The 17,205-nt window shown below is 40.2% G+C and overlaps 1 protein-coding gene across 1 annotated transcript in view; it reads left to right on the top strand.

The window, feature by feature from the left end:
* Nucleotides 1-261: 261 nt before the first annotated feature.
* Nucleotides 262-17,205, top strand: part of LOC109860041 (WD repeat-containing protein 62) — a 38,101-nt gene continuing 21,157 nt past the window's right edge. The window contains exons 1-3 of the mRNA XM_020438884.1: nucleotides 262-468; nucleotides 5,246-5,396; nucleotides 14,149-14,240. Of these exons, the coding sequence (XP_020294473.1) occupies nucleotides 5,313-5,396; nucleotides 14,149-14,240 (176 nt within the window). The 5' untranslated portion in view covers nucleotides 262-468; nucleotides 5,246-5,312. The remainder of the gene's footprint in view (nucleotides 469-5,245; nucleotides 5,397-14,148; nucleotides 14,241-17,205) is intronic.

Raw genomic sequence — 17,205 nt, 5'->3', positions numbered from 1 at the left:
CGAGACGCGGGCCTCGTAGAATTGACCAATCGCATTGGTCGAATCAGCCATTTGACCAAACGCGATTGGTCAGTTTCGCGAGACTTGTTACCGTGCGGTTGCGCCTTGCGACGCGACGTCGAACGATTTTGATTGGCTGGCGCGGACGCCAATTAATCGAACGATGCGCGTAATAGAGTTTAGCGCGTCTCGCGTATATTCATACACCACGCACCGCCGCGAGAGAGAGGGAAAGAGAGAGAGAGTGGGAACAACGTTCGTCGCGACGTTTTGTGAGATGCGAGAGAGAGCCAACTCAATCGCGTTCGGTCGCTAATTTGTGACGTGTTTGGTGTTTTGTGTTTGTCTCTCGTGATCGTCGATGATTAAACGTGGTGTCGTGTATTTAATTATTATTTCGTTTGTTCGTAAACATCCAATTCGCCGGATGCGGCGCGGCGTTGCGGCGTGGACGACAAATCGATAGAGGTAAGAATCGTTTATTCTTCGCTTATATACGTTTCGAACGTAACCTCCAAAACGCGTAACGTCGCGCGTTCCACGTTGATCGGTGGGGGGTAAGCATCTCTCTTCTTGTTGTTTCTTTCTCAAATCTATCGTCACACAACCGACACTTTTACCATCTCTCTTCCGTTCTGGTCCATCAACCGTGTCCGGTTGTATCTCAGATTTCGAAGTTGCAACATCGGTTGCGTCACTTAATGTTTCCGATTGTCGCTACGACGACACACAAGGTTTGGTCGATCGGATCATATCCGACGATTCAATTGTCACAGTTGATTCTGACGTACACGACCGCGAGTGTTCGTGTCGCAAGTAAGTACGCGTTTTTTGACGAACGAAAGCGCGGCGTTGTCTCGGGTATAAATTTTCAAAATTCAACACCGAGAGAGATCGCGTGTGTGAAGATTTTTTAATTTTTGCGCGAACGAAGATCGGTCTTCAAGAATCAAAAAATTTCAATCCGATCAATTGTCTAATAAACGAAATGGGATTAGAGACGTTCTCACATCCGGTTGCAGCAACGTGTACCGCCGTCAATGGAGGATGATCGGTAAGAATCTGATCTAAAAAAAAAAAAATTGCCAATTTGCGACAAGTGGATAGAACGCGATGCAAAATTTGTACTTGGGTACGTGACGCTTCTGATTTTTATATTATAAAACTTGCAAAAGAGCGTGTACCAATAATTGCAAAGGTATAAAGTCGCGCAATTATTTACGCGGCACGTAAATGTGTAAATTGTTAATCAAGTCTTTTATGTAAGAGTGCGTGTAATTTAATCATCGTTACTTTTTATTGTTATTTTTAATATTTATTACTTTCTCTTGGTTTTTTTCAAGACTTGTTTGAATAAAATCAAGAAGAATGAACTTTTAGACAATTGCATTCGATTCTAGAATTGTTTAACAAAATTAAGATAAAGTTTTATAAAAAAATACCGGCCATGAAGAATGTAACGCGAGATATTCGAGTATAATAATTGATCACTTAGAGGCTAAATAAGTCTTGTTAAAAAAGAAACGTCGGTACGCAGTCGCAAATTATAAATTGTTATGTAAATGATTTACGCACGAGTGGAGAAGTGCCATTTAGAGAAGTAAATGGCCGAGAGCGATCAAGTAGATCTCTTGTGTGGAGAAATGAAATTATTTCTTGATGCGTTGAAACCATTTTTTTTTTTTTTAATAAACGCGAATACATACGTTTCGTAAAGCACAACGATTTTATTTCAGTTCTCTTTTTATTTTTTAATTAGTCCGCCTTTTATCTTAAATTCGGATGTTTTTTTGTCAGAGAAATTCTCTCTTTGCGGTTCTCAGTTGTTGAGCGAAAACTTAAAAAATTTTCGTCGAAACGAAAATTACATTTACGGCGCGAATAAAAAAACCGTTCGCGTGAGGATTGTAGACCTCGGGAGTTTAGTTGTTTGCAAAAAAAAAAAATATATACTGTCCCTGAAAGAAAAGACATGTAAAAGGAAAACGTGTCTATATAAATAAGATCTCTCTCGAAATAGATTCCTCCTCTAAATACCATTGAACAGCGATTGGCACGCGACTTAGCCATCGTGAACTCCAAACGTGCAATTCTCCGTTTCTATTTCGGTCGCGGATGGTGCGAGAAGAGTGCAATGTTTGTTTGTTGAAAATTGCGTAAAGAAAACCGGAGAAAGGCGCGCAAGGTAAATGTCCCGATGACTCGAACGTTTGGGAAAAAAAAAAAAAATTTTATACCATTAGTTTTAACTTCTTTAATGCGTTTAATTAATTAACAAAAAAAAACGGATCTTTTACTTTGCAGACTTAACAACAATTTTTATCTTTAACAACGTTGCGTCAAAATGGCCGAAAACTTTTTTCAACAAAAACGATCGTTACTGTTCGACTTTTATCTCGCCACGGGACGTCGCAGGATGATAGCCTGTGATACTAGCGTTTACTTTATTAAAACATGCCATTGTCTCTCGGACTCTCTCATCTCAGGGTTCGGTGTCGATAAACGAGGGAAAAGAAGAAGATTGCCACAATGCGAGGATACCTTCTTCTTCTTCTTTTTTTTTTTTTTTTTTTTTTTTCCTTCCTCTTTTCCACCTGTGCCTTAACAGGAACAGGCGAAATAACATGCAATATTCTTCTATATATCTAGCCGTTTTACGTGCTTGTACATCGAATACCGCGGCCGTTTTCTTCTCTCGATCGCACGTATGTAAGGTGTACGTGTTGTCTGGCAGCNAAAAGAAGAAGATTGCCACAATGCGAGGATACCTTCTTTTTTTTTTTTTTTTTTTTTTTTTTTTTTGTTCGCTCGTCGGTGTGCTGTTTGTCGGTGCGCCGATGCGTCAAATAACATGCAATATTCGTATCTATATCTAGCCGTTTTACGTGCTTGTACATCGAATACCGCGGCCGTTTTCTTCTCTCGATCGCACGTATGTAAGGTGTACGTGTTGTCTGGCAGCGCGAAAATATTTGACGCGGAGAGATCGGCAACAATTCGAATTTTGCAACAAGTACAAGTTAAATAATTATTAGACTTTTTGCGCAAATTAAAATTAAATCAACAAGAAAGAAAGGATAAACCAAACGCTGGATTTTTGCGAAAAATTTTATTCTCGCACATATTTGTCTTTTGTAAATTTAAAAAACGCGCGGACAAATAAACAAATTTGCGAACTCGCGCGAAAACGCGAAGAAAGAAAAAGAATAGGCGCAAGAGCACCTTTGACGCGCCGCGCGCAAAACGGGAGATGAAAGAAATGAAACTGGAGGATCGTTACCGGGGGATCGCAATCACGGAGAGAGCACTAGACGGTCAAGTAACACGCGTACACGCAACGTAAACAGGCCCCGGTGTATTTTTAACCGAAGCTCCGTGTCGGATTTCCTGAACACACTTGATACAGCGTGAACTTCTACGCGCTGGCACGCACGCGAGAGAGACGGAGGATGCACGGGGATGCACGGTGGTTGCTATGCCTACGTGTGTCTCTAACCCTTTGGGGGGGGAGGAGGGTGTGTGTCGTTGTTTGTTGAGTTCGCCAGGTCGGTCTTCTCTCGCGGTTCGTTCGCGCACACACTTGCGTATCTTCTCACCTTGTCTGCCGACTCGTCTCATTATGCTAATGACTCGGCATTATTACCGCTCGCGTTTATGCTCCTTAGCATTTTCCGGTTTCGCTGATCCTCTTCACAAGTGTTCATCCCCCGGAAGAGTCTTTACTCCAACTACGGTCGGTAGTCTACGCGCTATTAATTATCGCACTCTCTCGTTGCGCGTTAGAATTTGAATGGAAATCAACCGTGTTTCCGTGTTTGCTCCAAAATAAGTTTCAAAAATCTGAAGATGAGTGAGAATTTTATATTGTGTCTGTGTAATGTTCGATCGGTAGATGATTTTGTTTTGATTTAATTATTAACCGAAGAAATGGACTTGAAGTCGAAACGTACACTGAAATTTAATATTTATTACATTTTGCATTTTTTAGACAATAAATTATTACTTGAATATCTCGCGTTATAAATTTTCTATGGCCAGTATTTTCCTTACTTTTTTTAAACAATTCTAGAGTCGAGATATAATCGTCTAAAAGTTAACTTCTTGATTTTATTTTATTTATACTAAAGAATTCTTGAAAAAAAACCAAGAGAAGGTAATAAATATTAAAAATAATAATGAAAAGCAACAATTATTAAATTTATATGCACTTTTACAAAAGACTTGATTAACAATTCACACATTTACGTGTCGCATAAACATTGTGTGACTTTAATTTCGCAATTATTGCACACGTTTGTTTTTTTACAAGTTTTATAATAAAAATGAGAAGCGTCATATATACCAAGTAAAATTGTGTCTGATGTTCGATCATTAGATTATTGTTTTGATTTAATTGTCAACCGAAGAAATGGACTCGAAGTCGAAAAACGTACACACTGGAATTTATTATTTATTATACATTTTGCAGTTGATCGAACAGAGTTTTTCACATTTGCGATATTTTTACAAAGTGTTTTGAAAAAAGTTTTCAATCGTTGCCAGAAAGGTTTACGTCATTAAAATTTTTTCCCAATAAAAATCCAAATTAGCTTTTCGAGAGTTTAAATTAAAAATCACTCCCGTAAAAAGAAGCAAATTATTATTTGCTCTTTTTCTGCAACGTTAATATGCCAGTGTGTATTAGTTTTGTGCAACACGAGGAGGTAAGGTGCAATAAAGATCCTCGCGGAAAATCTCTCGTGCGATGCACGAGAAAGATCGCTGCGCGCGGAAACGGATCGATAATTCCGCCCGCTTTCTATTCCCCGACGGTTCTCCCGCGGGAACCGTCTGGCCGTCTCCGGAAAATTTATTTGTCTATATTTTCGGCGCACTTTACCTTCCCTCAGGTGGCTGACCACGGCACCACCTGAGGGTCGTTCGGAAGTGTATGAATAATGTATCCGCGTTTCCGCGAGATATTTTTCCGACTTGACACCTCCGACCCCGCCTTCTCTCTCAGATGTTGTTTCGAACGCGCGCAAAAATTGAGACAAAAATGTTGTAAGACACAAAATATCTCGCTAGATAACTTATCTCTCGTTTCCGATAATAATCCGACAACAGGAACTACGACGAGTGATTCATTTCTTGTCTTTTTACAATAGAAATGCGTGGAATTGTTTATCTCTTCGGTCTTATTGTGTTGTTGGACGGACGTTTTAGTTTATCTCGTGAAGCATTTAACGTTTTATTTTTGTTACAGAAAAATGAGGTGAAAGGCGCTATTTTCGGAAATAAACTCCTGATGAGGGAACGGGATCTGGCCAATCATGATGGAACCGCCGCTTACGAGCAAAGTTCTCCGGGCCCCCAACTTGAAAAGAGGTCAAGAGAACATTAGAATACAAGATAGGGTGAGTGACGGTTGAAACGTCATTGAATCTCAATTGTTTAAATTGATGATTTATATTTGAACGAGGGGAAGAGAAAGAGAGAAAAAGATTTTGTACAAAAACTTTTTGAACGTGAACGCAAAATCGACGTCGCGATTCTTCTCTTCAAAGATCAACGCCGTCTTGGCAGTTATTGTCTCCTCTCTCTCTCCTTCGTTTCTTTCACGCAGGCATTTTGCGTGTAGGCAAGCTGCATTGTTGTCTTGCACTCATTACACTTGCATCCTGCATTCCGATTTCGGCCATCTGGAGGTCGCTATTCTCTCTCTTGCGGAGATCGACCTTCTGTCTATTACATCGCTTTCTTTCTCTTTTGAGTTTCAATTATATTGCGAATCAATATATATATCTATTGTTTTAAACACACAAATGTTCCAGTGGTCGGACACTTGTTAAAAAAAAAAAACAATAATGTTTAAGCGTGTAAAAAAATATCAACTACAACAATTCTCTTTAATTAGTTCGTAAGACAATTAGTTTTAATTGTTAAGGTTTTCTAACATGTAAACACTTTCTTGCAATTTTGCATCTCTTTGCCAAACGTCCGGTGTGTCTTTGGGACGTTTACCTCGTTATACGCGTTGAGAATTGAATGAAAAATTTCTCTTTCGAAGTTGTAAAAGTTGTTGTAAGCGCGAACACACACACACACACACACACACGTATTCTACTCTCTTATCAGTCAGAAATAAAAATCCGCGTTTGTGCGAGTGTCAAGTACGTCGCTCGTAATCACCGCATCTCGAAGATGCGTCGTTATGTGTCAGTGACCGGTTCCGACACACTTGATACACACCGCGGCAATTGTGTATGTGTGTGTGTGTGTCTGTCTGTCTGTCTGTGCTTTTACTTTTTATCCAAACGTCGAGAAGCTAACGTCGTCGTCGTTGTCGTCGTTCCACGCGGAACCGTACGCGCGGCACAAGGTGGACGGCCTCGCGTTATCAGACGTGCCGCACGTAATGCAACTTGGTGCCAACTTCCTGTTGCCCGGTAACGGTATAGACGACGTCGTGCCATCGATTGTTCCGTAATACAGTTCGATCTGCGGACAGCTTCCGACGCATCCTCCGACTCAAAGTTTTTCTACAAATCTACGTTTGTGTGCAACAATATTTGTTATCTGAGAAAAACATAGAAATCGATTGTTAACGTTATCTGTTAACGAAGAAACGTAGTAAGCGCTCTGTTGCGTAGAAAAATTTTTTTTTTTTTTTTTCATATAAATTACGATAAATCCTGAGAGAGGTAAATGTCCCAAACGATCCGACAAGCACTACCGGCCATTTGTTAAAAAAAAATAATTATAACAAAGTATTTAATTTATTAAATTGATATATCTAATTGATTTAAAAGTTTGGAAAATATATATAGGTATATTTAAAACACTGTGAGAATACTTTGTTTAATATATTTTCACATCTGCAATAATTATTTTCTCCATAAATATTGTTTCCATTTGATGTAAATTAATATTTCACTAACGAACGTTAGCGGTCATTAGTTACACGTCCGGTCATCGGACGTGTACTTTACATCCCGCGTCGAGAAGAAGCACCGATGTGTCCGTTGTTTTTACCCACGCCCATTAGATAATTAAGATCCAATTAAAAAAAAAAAAAAGAGAGAGAGAGAGAGAAATATTGTATTACATTGCAACTTGCAACTCACGTGTTTCAATGTGTGTTTGACACGGGTGCAGAAAGGACCAGAGAAAAGGGAGATGGGAGATTGGTAAACCTTTTAAGCTTATTAGATTTGCGAAGTTAATCTATCAGCTGCGTCACGGGCGCACCTTTTTTCCCTAACCATTAGAGTCCTTCCGTGCATTACAGGCACGAGTTTTTTGTGACCAATCATCGTTCGGCTCGTGATCCGCTTTTAATAGAACCTAACATGCGCTGCGCGGATATTTTCTTGTATAAGCTGTCAATTTTGTTCAAGCCGTCAAATCGAAACCGGGTCGTTTAATCAGAAAATCCAGGCGGGTCAACTATATTTTGTTAAAAATATTATTTGCGTAATACAGCGATATTTTCTCGAAAGTGTTTTTTGTGTAAAAAAAAAAAACAAAACGTGTTTTCGATATCATCCGAGTATATCGACTCGACTGATTACGTTTTGCGTGATTTAAAAAAAAAAAAAAAATTTAAAAGGCTCCGAATTTAATCAATTAAAATGAAATTTAATTTAAAAGAAACACAAAATTGCCAAAAGGAAAGTGTTTCGTTGAAAGTTGCGTGATAAAAATTCGCGCGCTGAAATGTTAAATAAATTTATTTTCAATTTATAACGCGACATTGAAATCGCGTCACACACACACAATTTACGGCAAGCAAATATCGGATTTCGTGTCAACGGAAACGGTTTCGTCTCTCCTTTTGATTATCCTTCAAGTATGAAATTCAGACGTAGGTGGACAACAATTTTGTATTCGGCGGCCTCAGCGATCGAGGACAAGTTGAGGAGAGCCCACGCGACGCTTCGATATACACGAGATATAAAATCTTGCAGCAATCAGAGAGTTCGCTCTGTTGCGCGAAAGAAAATTTATTTATATTAAAAATTATTTGCCTTCTCGAATAGCTTCGATTTGAAAATTATTATTATTATTTTCAAGTTTTTGCGCGCGCGCGCGAACGCAAATTACATTAGAAGATCATTTCTTTAAGGCAATAATTCGATTACCAAGTGTGTGCGCGTTTTAAAAATAGAATTTGTTACGTGAAAACGAGAAAGATAAAACTTAGTGCAAAACACGCGCACGCACACGCACACACGTAAAAAAAAAAACAAAAAAAAAAAAGGAGTGCACCGGTGCAACAATGCGTTAGTGTGTGGCAGGCGGGATAGTAGATTATACGGCGAAAGAGAGTGGGGATCATAGTCGAATGGCAGGCGGAACGACGAACCTTCAGTTGAAATACCTCAGTACAGAGTTGGACGTTCCCGTCGTCGCTCTTCATCGTCGTCGTCGTCGTTTATCTCGTCGCGGGGGACGTTCCAAGAAAAAGAAGATTGCGCGCGCCCGCGATTGATTCCGATCCGTTTAAATATTCGATTTAAAGAGACCGAGCGAAGTGAATCTTTTTGTTTTTTTTTTTTTCGCGAGAAGCGCAGAAAATGCGTCCGTTAAATCGATGAAATTGCATAATTGCGTTTTGTTCGCACCGACGACGGAGACATATTAATTTCGATCCGCGACGAACGAACGCGCACGTGCCGCGGGTTTTCGATCGTCAGCAGATACCGAACATTCGATCGTGGAAATGCGCGCAAATTGCAAGGAGCTGAAAAACTGAATTAATTAAATTATTTTACTGAAAAAAAAAAAAAAAAAAAAAATAGAGACAAGAGTGATAAAAAAAATTACAATCCGAACCAAAGAAATCTGTTGGAATCGTGTGCGTTTCGCGCACGTCGAAGAAAGAAATTTCGCAAAATGTAGCCGCGAGAATTCGGCGAAGAACCGACACGGGCGGTGAAAAGTGGATGTTCGTCATCGCGCGCGCGCGCGCGCGTTAATAATTGTCGCGGTGTGCCGGCGAAGTTTATCGAATTACACATGTCGATCGGAAAGTTGTTGGAGGAACATGCGGTCGTCGAATGAATTGCGTTCCCGGCACGCACAGGTTCGGGGGGCATGAGAGAATATCGCGGGATTCTCGGTAACTGTTTTGCACGCGGAAGAAACGTAACAGTATCGCGGTGTGTGCGAAAAAGCATCAAGAGGAGAGAAAAGCCGATCTAGATGCGTCGGGGAAAAGACGACGGATAGAAGCAACGGGAGAGACAGAGAGAGAGAGAGAGATACAGAAGACGTCGGTCGTTAAACAAAAATGGCTTCAATAGCGACGAGAAACAATAATTCGCCTGTTACACGCGACAAGGAGAACATACCGGCCTACGACGTACGTACATCATTTCTTTTTTGTTTGTGTCGGAAAACTGCCACGTTGACGTTCGCAGAGACGATCCGCGCGTATCTTTGCGCTCCGGTTTTTCTGCACTTCCATTTTTTTTTTTTGTTTTTTTTTTTTCCAAACAAAAAGAAAAGTAAAACAAATTGTTCGGATCTCATTGAGAAAACGAACGAGTCTAAAAGACCGTGAAACGAGATGTTGATGTTAAAATAAATTTATGGATTTCTGGTCGTCAATTATCCACCTCTGCAGTTTTTTTTTATTTTTTATTTTTTTTTTTTAATCGGAACATTTCCGCTCAAAACGAGCGGAACGAGAACGGTGGCCTAGTGTGGAGCAGCAATTAATTATGAAGAAACACGGAAAGACAGAGAGAGAGAGAGAGGGAGAGAGAGAAAGAAACGGAGAGAAGAAAACGGTGCTACAGATCTAATTATTGCGTTTGTTTGTAAGAGATGGTGATAACAAGACCGGTTTCAAGCGCTTCGCCCACTTAAATGTATCTCTCGTGCACATTGTGTTGGCGATGTGCAATCACGCCATCTGCATTCCGTTATCATTCCGTTATTAAATGCGTCTAGTTATAACAGTTCATCGAGATTATCGCAAGCCGTTCGTTTGCTAAAAAAAATAAAAAATAAAAAAAAAAGTTACTTTCTTCCCGTAAACGCGCGTCGCGTTTCAGCTCGATAATAGCCCGTGTATTTTGTCGAGAAACGATCGGGAAACGTTGGTTTAATAGACGCGATGCGATTAACTTGTGTGTATATTCTCGGTGTTTTTCTCGTTTCCTTTTTCTTCGAGCATCTCCGATATCGAAGAATTTCTTTCTTCGTTCTCTTTTTTTTTTGTTTTTGTTTTAACGCGACGATCTCATTTGTTGTGTAAATGCGAGATTTCTTTTGAGACGTTGCATCTTTAATTTTGCGAGAGATAAGTAAACAACCGGCGAGGAGAAGGAAGACAAAGAGACCGCTCGTATGATTGCGGGAAAATAAATGAAAAACTTTTGCAATTGTAAAAAGACGTTTCGATTGTTTGTTTGTTTTCGCGATTGTCTCAAAAATTCAAGTTGTTTTTCCAATTGAAAAGTACATTCTGGTAACTAAATTATAAAATATAAAATTAGTTTGAAATTATAAATTACATGTAAAAATTTATTAAAGAGATATTTAACTTAATGTAAAAAATAGTAGCACGTGGTACATTAATAAACATAAATTAGTGAATATAAAAATAAATGATTAAACTAGGAATTTCGCGTGTACGAGCAAAAACACGTCATTAGCATCGAATGATTTTCTTGAATAGAATAAAAATTCCTTTGTTTCACGAGAGATAGTTTTTTCCTTCTATTATAGACAGCTTACGTGTGTGTGTGCGCGCGCGCGCGCGACACTATGTGTAATCAGAAATTTGCGCATTTTTATAGCAGCGCGTAGGCAGCGATCTTCCGCTTCATCTGGAACAATTAATTCGCCGCGTAACGCGCGGGTGAAGCCAGGTATCAGCCCAGGTGTGCTGTGCGTTTGCTACATTTGTACACGCAGTTGTGCGTCATGTGTGCGTGTGTGTATGTATGTGTGTTTCATTCGTGCTCGTTCGTTCTCATGCGTTGTAACTGTGCCGAGGGTGTGGCTCGTAGTAGGTACGTTTCAAAGTGGAAAATGATTTTCTACCGAAATAGTCCGTCAAATCGTTTTTAACTCGATTGGCGATCGCACGGAAGACCGTTGTCTCAAATTTCGTTTTGGTCTCCTCCGATCTTCGATTTCTCAAATTTCCTTCTCCGTAACGGTACGGTCGACTATTCTATTCCGCGGCAACTTTACTGCGTGTATTTACGATCGTGAACACACGTGTCAATTCTTTTCCTTGTATTTGCGTCGCAACAAAAAAAAAACACCTTGGAGCGCGATTTAAGGAGCGATTTTTTAACGACGATCTTTACAGACTTTTGCGTTTTATTATGCCGCGCTTTACAAGCAGCGGCGGCTTATTCTCTCATTCAAACAACAGAACAAACTTTGTCGCGTGTTACGTAATTGTACGTTTCTGCGAGTTACACCGAGACCTTGTCTCTCATCGGTTACACACACATTACATCATTCCGGTACTACTGTGTGCGTGCGCGCGCGCTGTTTTGCTGCCGTTTGTTTGTTGTATCGGTTGAACTTGCAAATGTGTTCGTCCGCAACGAGGCTTTTTGTATTCCGACGTTATTAACGCTTCTATCGTATCTCAATTGAAACGACGTATAATATTTAATAATATATATTAAATAAAAATAACGGGGAGTAGTTTATAACAAACAACAAGATAATGTTACGAAGAGAATGACGTTGCGTTTGTTTTAATCTAATTCAACCAAGTGTATAGAATTAGTTTAGAGAGTTTGTGCGGTAGTATATTATTAATATAATATAACAAACTGTTGTAATAATATTATAATTAGAGAAATGGTTTATTTAATATTTTAATAATATATATTTTAGTTCGTCAAGTAAAAAGAGACTTTTCCAGATCGTTGTTAAATTTTTGTTCAATTGAAGTATCCCGAGTCGAAATTTAGCGTCTACATTGAACCTCAATTTTTGAAAAAAGAAAATTTCGGACGTATAGCAGCATCAAAGTAGCATCTACTTTTTTTTCTTACTCCTACTTCGAGTCTATCAGAGCCTAATTTTGAGCCTATCAGAGCCTGCAATGCGCAGCCTGATCTGAGAATTGAACCCTGCTTTAAAACTTTAACAGAAAAAAAAAGAAATTTCGGACGTACAGCAGCGTCAAAGTAGGATCTACTTTCTCTCTTACTCCTACATAAAAAAAAAAAAAAAAGGAATTGAGGTTCAATGTAGACGCTAAATTTCGACTCGGGATACTTCAATTGAAAAATTTAACAACGATCTGGAAAAGTCTCTTTTTACTTGACGAACTAAAATATATATTATTAAAATATTTTAACAAACCATTTCTCTAATTATAATATTATTACAACAGTAACACTCGGGTAATTTTGAAAGATATAAAAGTTATAAAATTTTTTCATTATAATTTTTCTTAATTTCTCTCAATCGAAATAATTTTCACAACTCGAACACGCGCTCATTGATCGAATAAAACTAGCGGTTGTAAAATAAAATTTATACAGATCCCGGGACGGTTGTGATTTTCGATTAGTAGGTTGACGTTCGCGCACGTCACACTCGACTCGCGCGGTGATGACGATTGCGACGATATTATCGTCAAACGCGAACGTGTGCGACCGTTTTCACGTCAATAAGATCTCAAAACAGAGAACTGGGGATTGTGAGGATTGCCGTATTTGGCGCGTGCCTACGCGTTTTGCATTTGCACACGCGGAGCGACGTGCCGCGGCATTCTTCCATCTTTACATCGCGTTGTTGCTTAATAAAGCAACTCGTTCGCGCAAACGTTCCGAGCGAAGTTGTTTTTTTTTTTTTTCTCCAGCATCGGAGGGAAGTCTTCGAGGATTTCTCCGTTGAAAACGATCGATGACGACGACTTCTGTCTTTTTAATGACGCGCACACGAGATCGAGCGCGCGTTATCTCTTAAACGATACCGCGAAGACGAAGATTGAACAGTAGTAGACAAAAAGCAGACGTTTCTTCTCTTCCACAAGGACGTCAGGTGCATCATCGCTAAAAGTATCTCTCCGACCGGTTTTTCACGTCTCCGTGATATGTTAAATTGTCACTTGTGGATCGCGCGAATTTTAACGATTCGCTTAAAGAAAAACAAAGAGACAAATAGTTGGACTGTGTCCCCACGTAAATTCTGTCTCTTTCTCTTTCTCTCTCTCTCCGGCCGCGTTTAAGAGGCAACAGATTAAAAGACGAAGTGAAAGTCCGCCGCGATAGCGCGATCGTCTCTCAAACGCGCGCGAGCGCGCGTCTTTCTAGGATAACGGAAAGAGAGTTTCCTCTTCGCGCGCACATTCGCGGAGATGTTGGAATTCGCAATGATCATTTGATCACTTGAAGAAACTTGACTGTATAATTGGATTAAGAATTATATGCGCCGAGCGTTACACAACGCGCGCGAAGGATCCACGTCGACGTTAATCTCTTCTCTTCCGTTTCCTCGTGCCGAGTCAATTAATTGTCACTGGAAAGCGCTGGACGGACACAAGACACGGTGCGCGTCTTTTTCGCCGTGCGCGAACTTGACGTTTATTATTCCCCCCTTCTCCCCCTTCTGTCGCCGCGCTTTGTGTTCATCGATCGAGCGACCTTCTCCGTGGGACGGTTCGGAGATTTTCAATTTCTCTTCCGTCGCGAACAAACGCGCGATATCTATTAATATTTTTTGTTACAGAAATGTGATAAATATCAAATTCAATATTGTAAATAAAATGGATATTGACTTTTGTTATAATTTTCCGTTACAATATCGCAGGGTCGTGATAGACTCGTTAATTATCCGTCACAATTGTTAAATATCGTAGAATAGATACGATCTGCCACCATGTGTCTTTCTCTCTCTCTCTCTCTCTCTCTCTCTCTCTCTCTCTCTCTCTCTCTCTCTCTCTCTCTCACNTCTCTCTCTCTCTCTCTCTCTCTCTCTCTCTCTCTCTCTCTCTCTCTCTCTCTCTCTCACGCAAATTTAATTACGAAAATTTCACCGCAAGAGAGATAGAGAGAGATTGTTCGTTCGCGACAGTTTGACTGTAGCTTGACCGACTGGAAAGTTTGTGTGTGTAATAAAATAATTGCGATTTTTAACGCGTCGTAGAAACGAGCGATGATTTGATTCGATGTGTTTCAGATTAAACTCGAACGAGTGTTGGGCGTAACTGTGTCCAGCAATGCAGCCCTGGATTGCGATGCAACCAGCGAACTGGTCGCCTATCCAGCCGGGTGAGTCTGAGATTTTGCTTCGAGTTAGAAAAAAAAAAAAAAAAAAAAAACTGACGATATTTGCTCTTTGTGAAGAGAGCTATTGATAACATTGATTTAATAATTTAAATAATTCAAATAATATTTAAATAACTTTTTTACTTATTGAGCAATTTACGATTTAATCGGTCAGTCGACCTTTTTTGTTAAAAGTTTTGCGACTTCGCGATGTTATTGTGTGATTTATCATTTCTTTTGAAAAATTGTTTAATTGTTGCTGGTAAGATCTTTGCATCTTCGGATTCTGATGAAAAATATCCGTCGAATCGAAACATTGAAATTTTTTTTAAAGAGAAACGAAACGGAACATCCTGTAATTCGGCTCGCACCTGCAAAAATTGCTTTTAAAATAATAATTTTTTTTACAAAGACTGTATTTATGGACTTTCACGTACGTGGCGAGTGTCTGCGTGCTGATTAACGGGATTAACCGATCGGAAAGATCGCCTCCGAGAGTGTGACACGAGAGTTGGCCTCGAGTAGCAAAACGCGCGATTGCAAATTTTGCTACTACAAGGCACCGCCGCGCGAATTTTATTTTAGCTAGCTTTTAATCTCTTGCGGATATACGCGCTAGATCCCCTCGTTACGTTACTTCTATAACGAGTCACATTTTAGCGCAACACGATCACCACTCTTCCCCCCCAGGTGCGGTCGTAAGTCGCAAACGTTTCGGTTTCGGTTATCTCGTTTCGGATTTGTTGTGCGACACTACTTTTCTCGCGGTTTCGCGCCGCGATAACGAGAGTGTGGGGGTGCGAGGGTATCCCTAACGAGAGACGTTGCGAAATAAATTAGCGGGTGATCCGCACGGATACTCGCCGCCGCGGTCGTGTAAAACATGTTCGAAGTTGCGCAGAGCAAGTTAGGCTTGTTGTTAAAAAAACATTTGAGGAGAGGTTTTTAATTTAATCTTTCCGAGACAAAGCAAGGTAATTAATTAACAAGGGACTCGAAAACAAATTTACAAAATCTCTGAATATTTGTTCTCAACAATCGAGTTGTCGCTCGATCTTTCAGTTGAAACGAACTTGCATTTTATCTTATATCCCGCGAAGTCTTTTTCTCTTTTCTATCTTTTTTTTTTTGTTTTTGTTGAAAAACTAAACACGCGAGTCGCGCAATTGTCATCCACGTTGCGGAACAAAAATGAGCCACGTACTCGCGCGGCATTCGCCATATTGAAATTCAGGTCAGGAGAGAGGTGAATGGATCAAGAGATTCCACCTCGAGGCGGCAACAACCGCAAGATAGAGAGAGAGAGAGAGATCCGCGAGAGATTTCTCCCCCTCGATGTCTATTAGCGGACGGACACACACACACACACACACGGGGCGGGCTTTATTGAATAACCCATAATCCGAAGATTCAAATCGCCGACGACGACAACGCAAGTCGTTCGCGCTCGAAAAGTAGCCAATTTGCGCGGGGGTGTATAATGAGCGTAACCTTCCTTCCCTCCCCTTCCGGCCGTCTCCGTAGATGAAGAAAAAGATTTTGTTACGATCGCGTTCGCCGAGTTACAGCGCCGTAAACAACATAATGAACTGTTCCACTGTCTTACAAGCGACCAGTGAAAATGCGCGTTAACGTTTCGCGCCGAGCAACGAAAGTGGCTAGAAATTGCATGCTCGGTTTCCCCTTTAATGTGTGTATGTGTGTGTGTGTGTGTGTGTGTAAATAAGTAAAACATCGTAAAGTTACGCGTCCGGCGTTTGTCAGCGTTTTTGAATGAAATCCCCGTCGTCGTCGTCGTCGTCGTCGTCACGCGCGATAAATTCTCAAACGAATTCTCTCACTTGGCAAGAAATTCTTTTATATATATAAAAAAAAACACATTTCGCTTATTACCGCATACGGTATTAATTAACATCGCGCGCGCGCGATATTCGACGCTCCTTGTTTTCAGGGAGATCTCAGACGGGAGATCCGAGCAATTTATTTTCTTCGAAAAAAAAAAAAAAAAAAATCAGATTCGTTCTCTTTCTCTCGCGCGCACGCGTGTGCGCTCTTTGACGTTTTGAAAGAAACGTGTTTCTTCGCGAACACATTAACAACGCTTCTAATTGCAGTCTCGCTTAATTATCACCTATCGGTGCAACTTTGCACCTGCGGTTTAACGAACTTACGTGCCGTCTTACTTTTTCGCGGCTCAGCACCGTGTGCCGTATCGTTTGTGTGTGTGTGTGTGTTAGCTTTAATTACTCTTTGAGTGTCAAATTAACATATTGTGTTGAAAACTAAATACCCGATAGCACACACACACGCATACACACACACGTGTGCTTTTCATTGATGTTCGTCGGGAGCAAAAAAATGTACTTTCTTGCGAAAAGTTGGCGTTTCTCGTTATTAAAACCCGCGGCAAAAATATGGGACGCCACGATGAAGATTCGCATCTCGTTTTCTTTCTTCAAGCTTTCTTTCTTGTGTGTTTTATATTTCTCCTTGCGCTAAAACGCGCAAACTGGTTCGATTCGCACGAAAATGCACAAGCAATTGCGAACGATCTCGCGCGATTGAATTAATGGCAAGGAATAAAGTGGCGATAGAGCCAACGCGCGCGCGCGCGCGCGGTCGCGTTGTTTAAAAAAATTGTGTCGAGAAAGTAACCGAGAGTTTACGTTTTTTTTTTTTTGCTGGCAATCGATAATAAATTTTATACGCACCGACAACCGTTCTTGTCTATTTTCTAAATTGGTATTTAATTTGTATAATTTCGTAGTCGCGTCATATATTTCAAAAGAGCCGACGCGGTTGCAAATTGCACGGAGAAAGATCCAAAGGAGTCATCGTCGCGGAGAGACGTTCGCGTTTTTGTTTATGATGATCGATAATAAATTTTATACGCATCGGTAACCGCGTTCGCTCTGTTGCCAATTTATAATCAATTTATATCTCTTCACATTGTGTTTTAAATAAATTT

The sequence above is a fragment of the Pseudomyrmex gracilis genome, unplaced genomic scaffold (genome assembly GCF_002006095.1).
Source record: "Pseudomyrmex gracilis isolate BER0280 unplaced genomic scaffold, ASM200609v1 scaffold_319, whole genome shotgun sequence".
NCBI lineage: Eukaryota > Metazoa > Arthropoda > Insecta > Hymenoptera > Formicidae > Pseudomyrmex > Pseudomyrmex gracilis.
The sequence above is the reverse complement of the archived record's forward strand: the minus strand, read 5'-3'. Positions and strand labels throughout refer to the sequence as shown.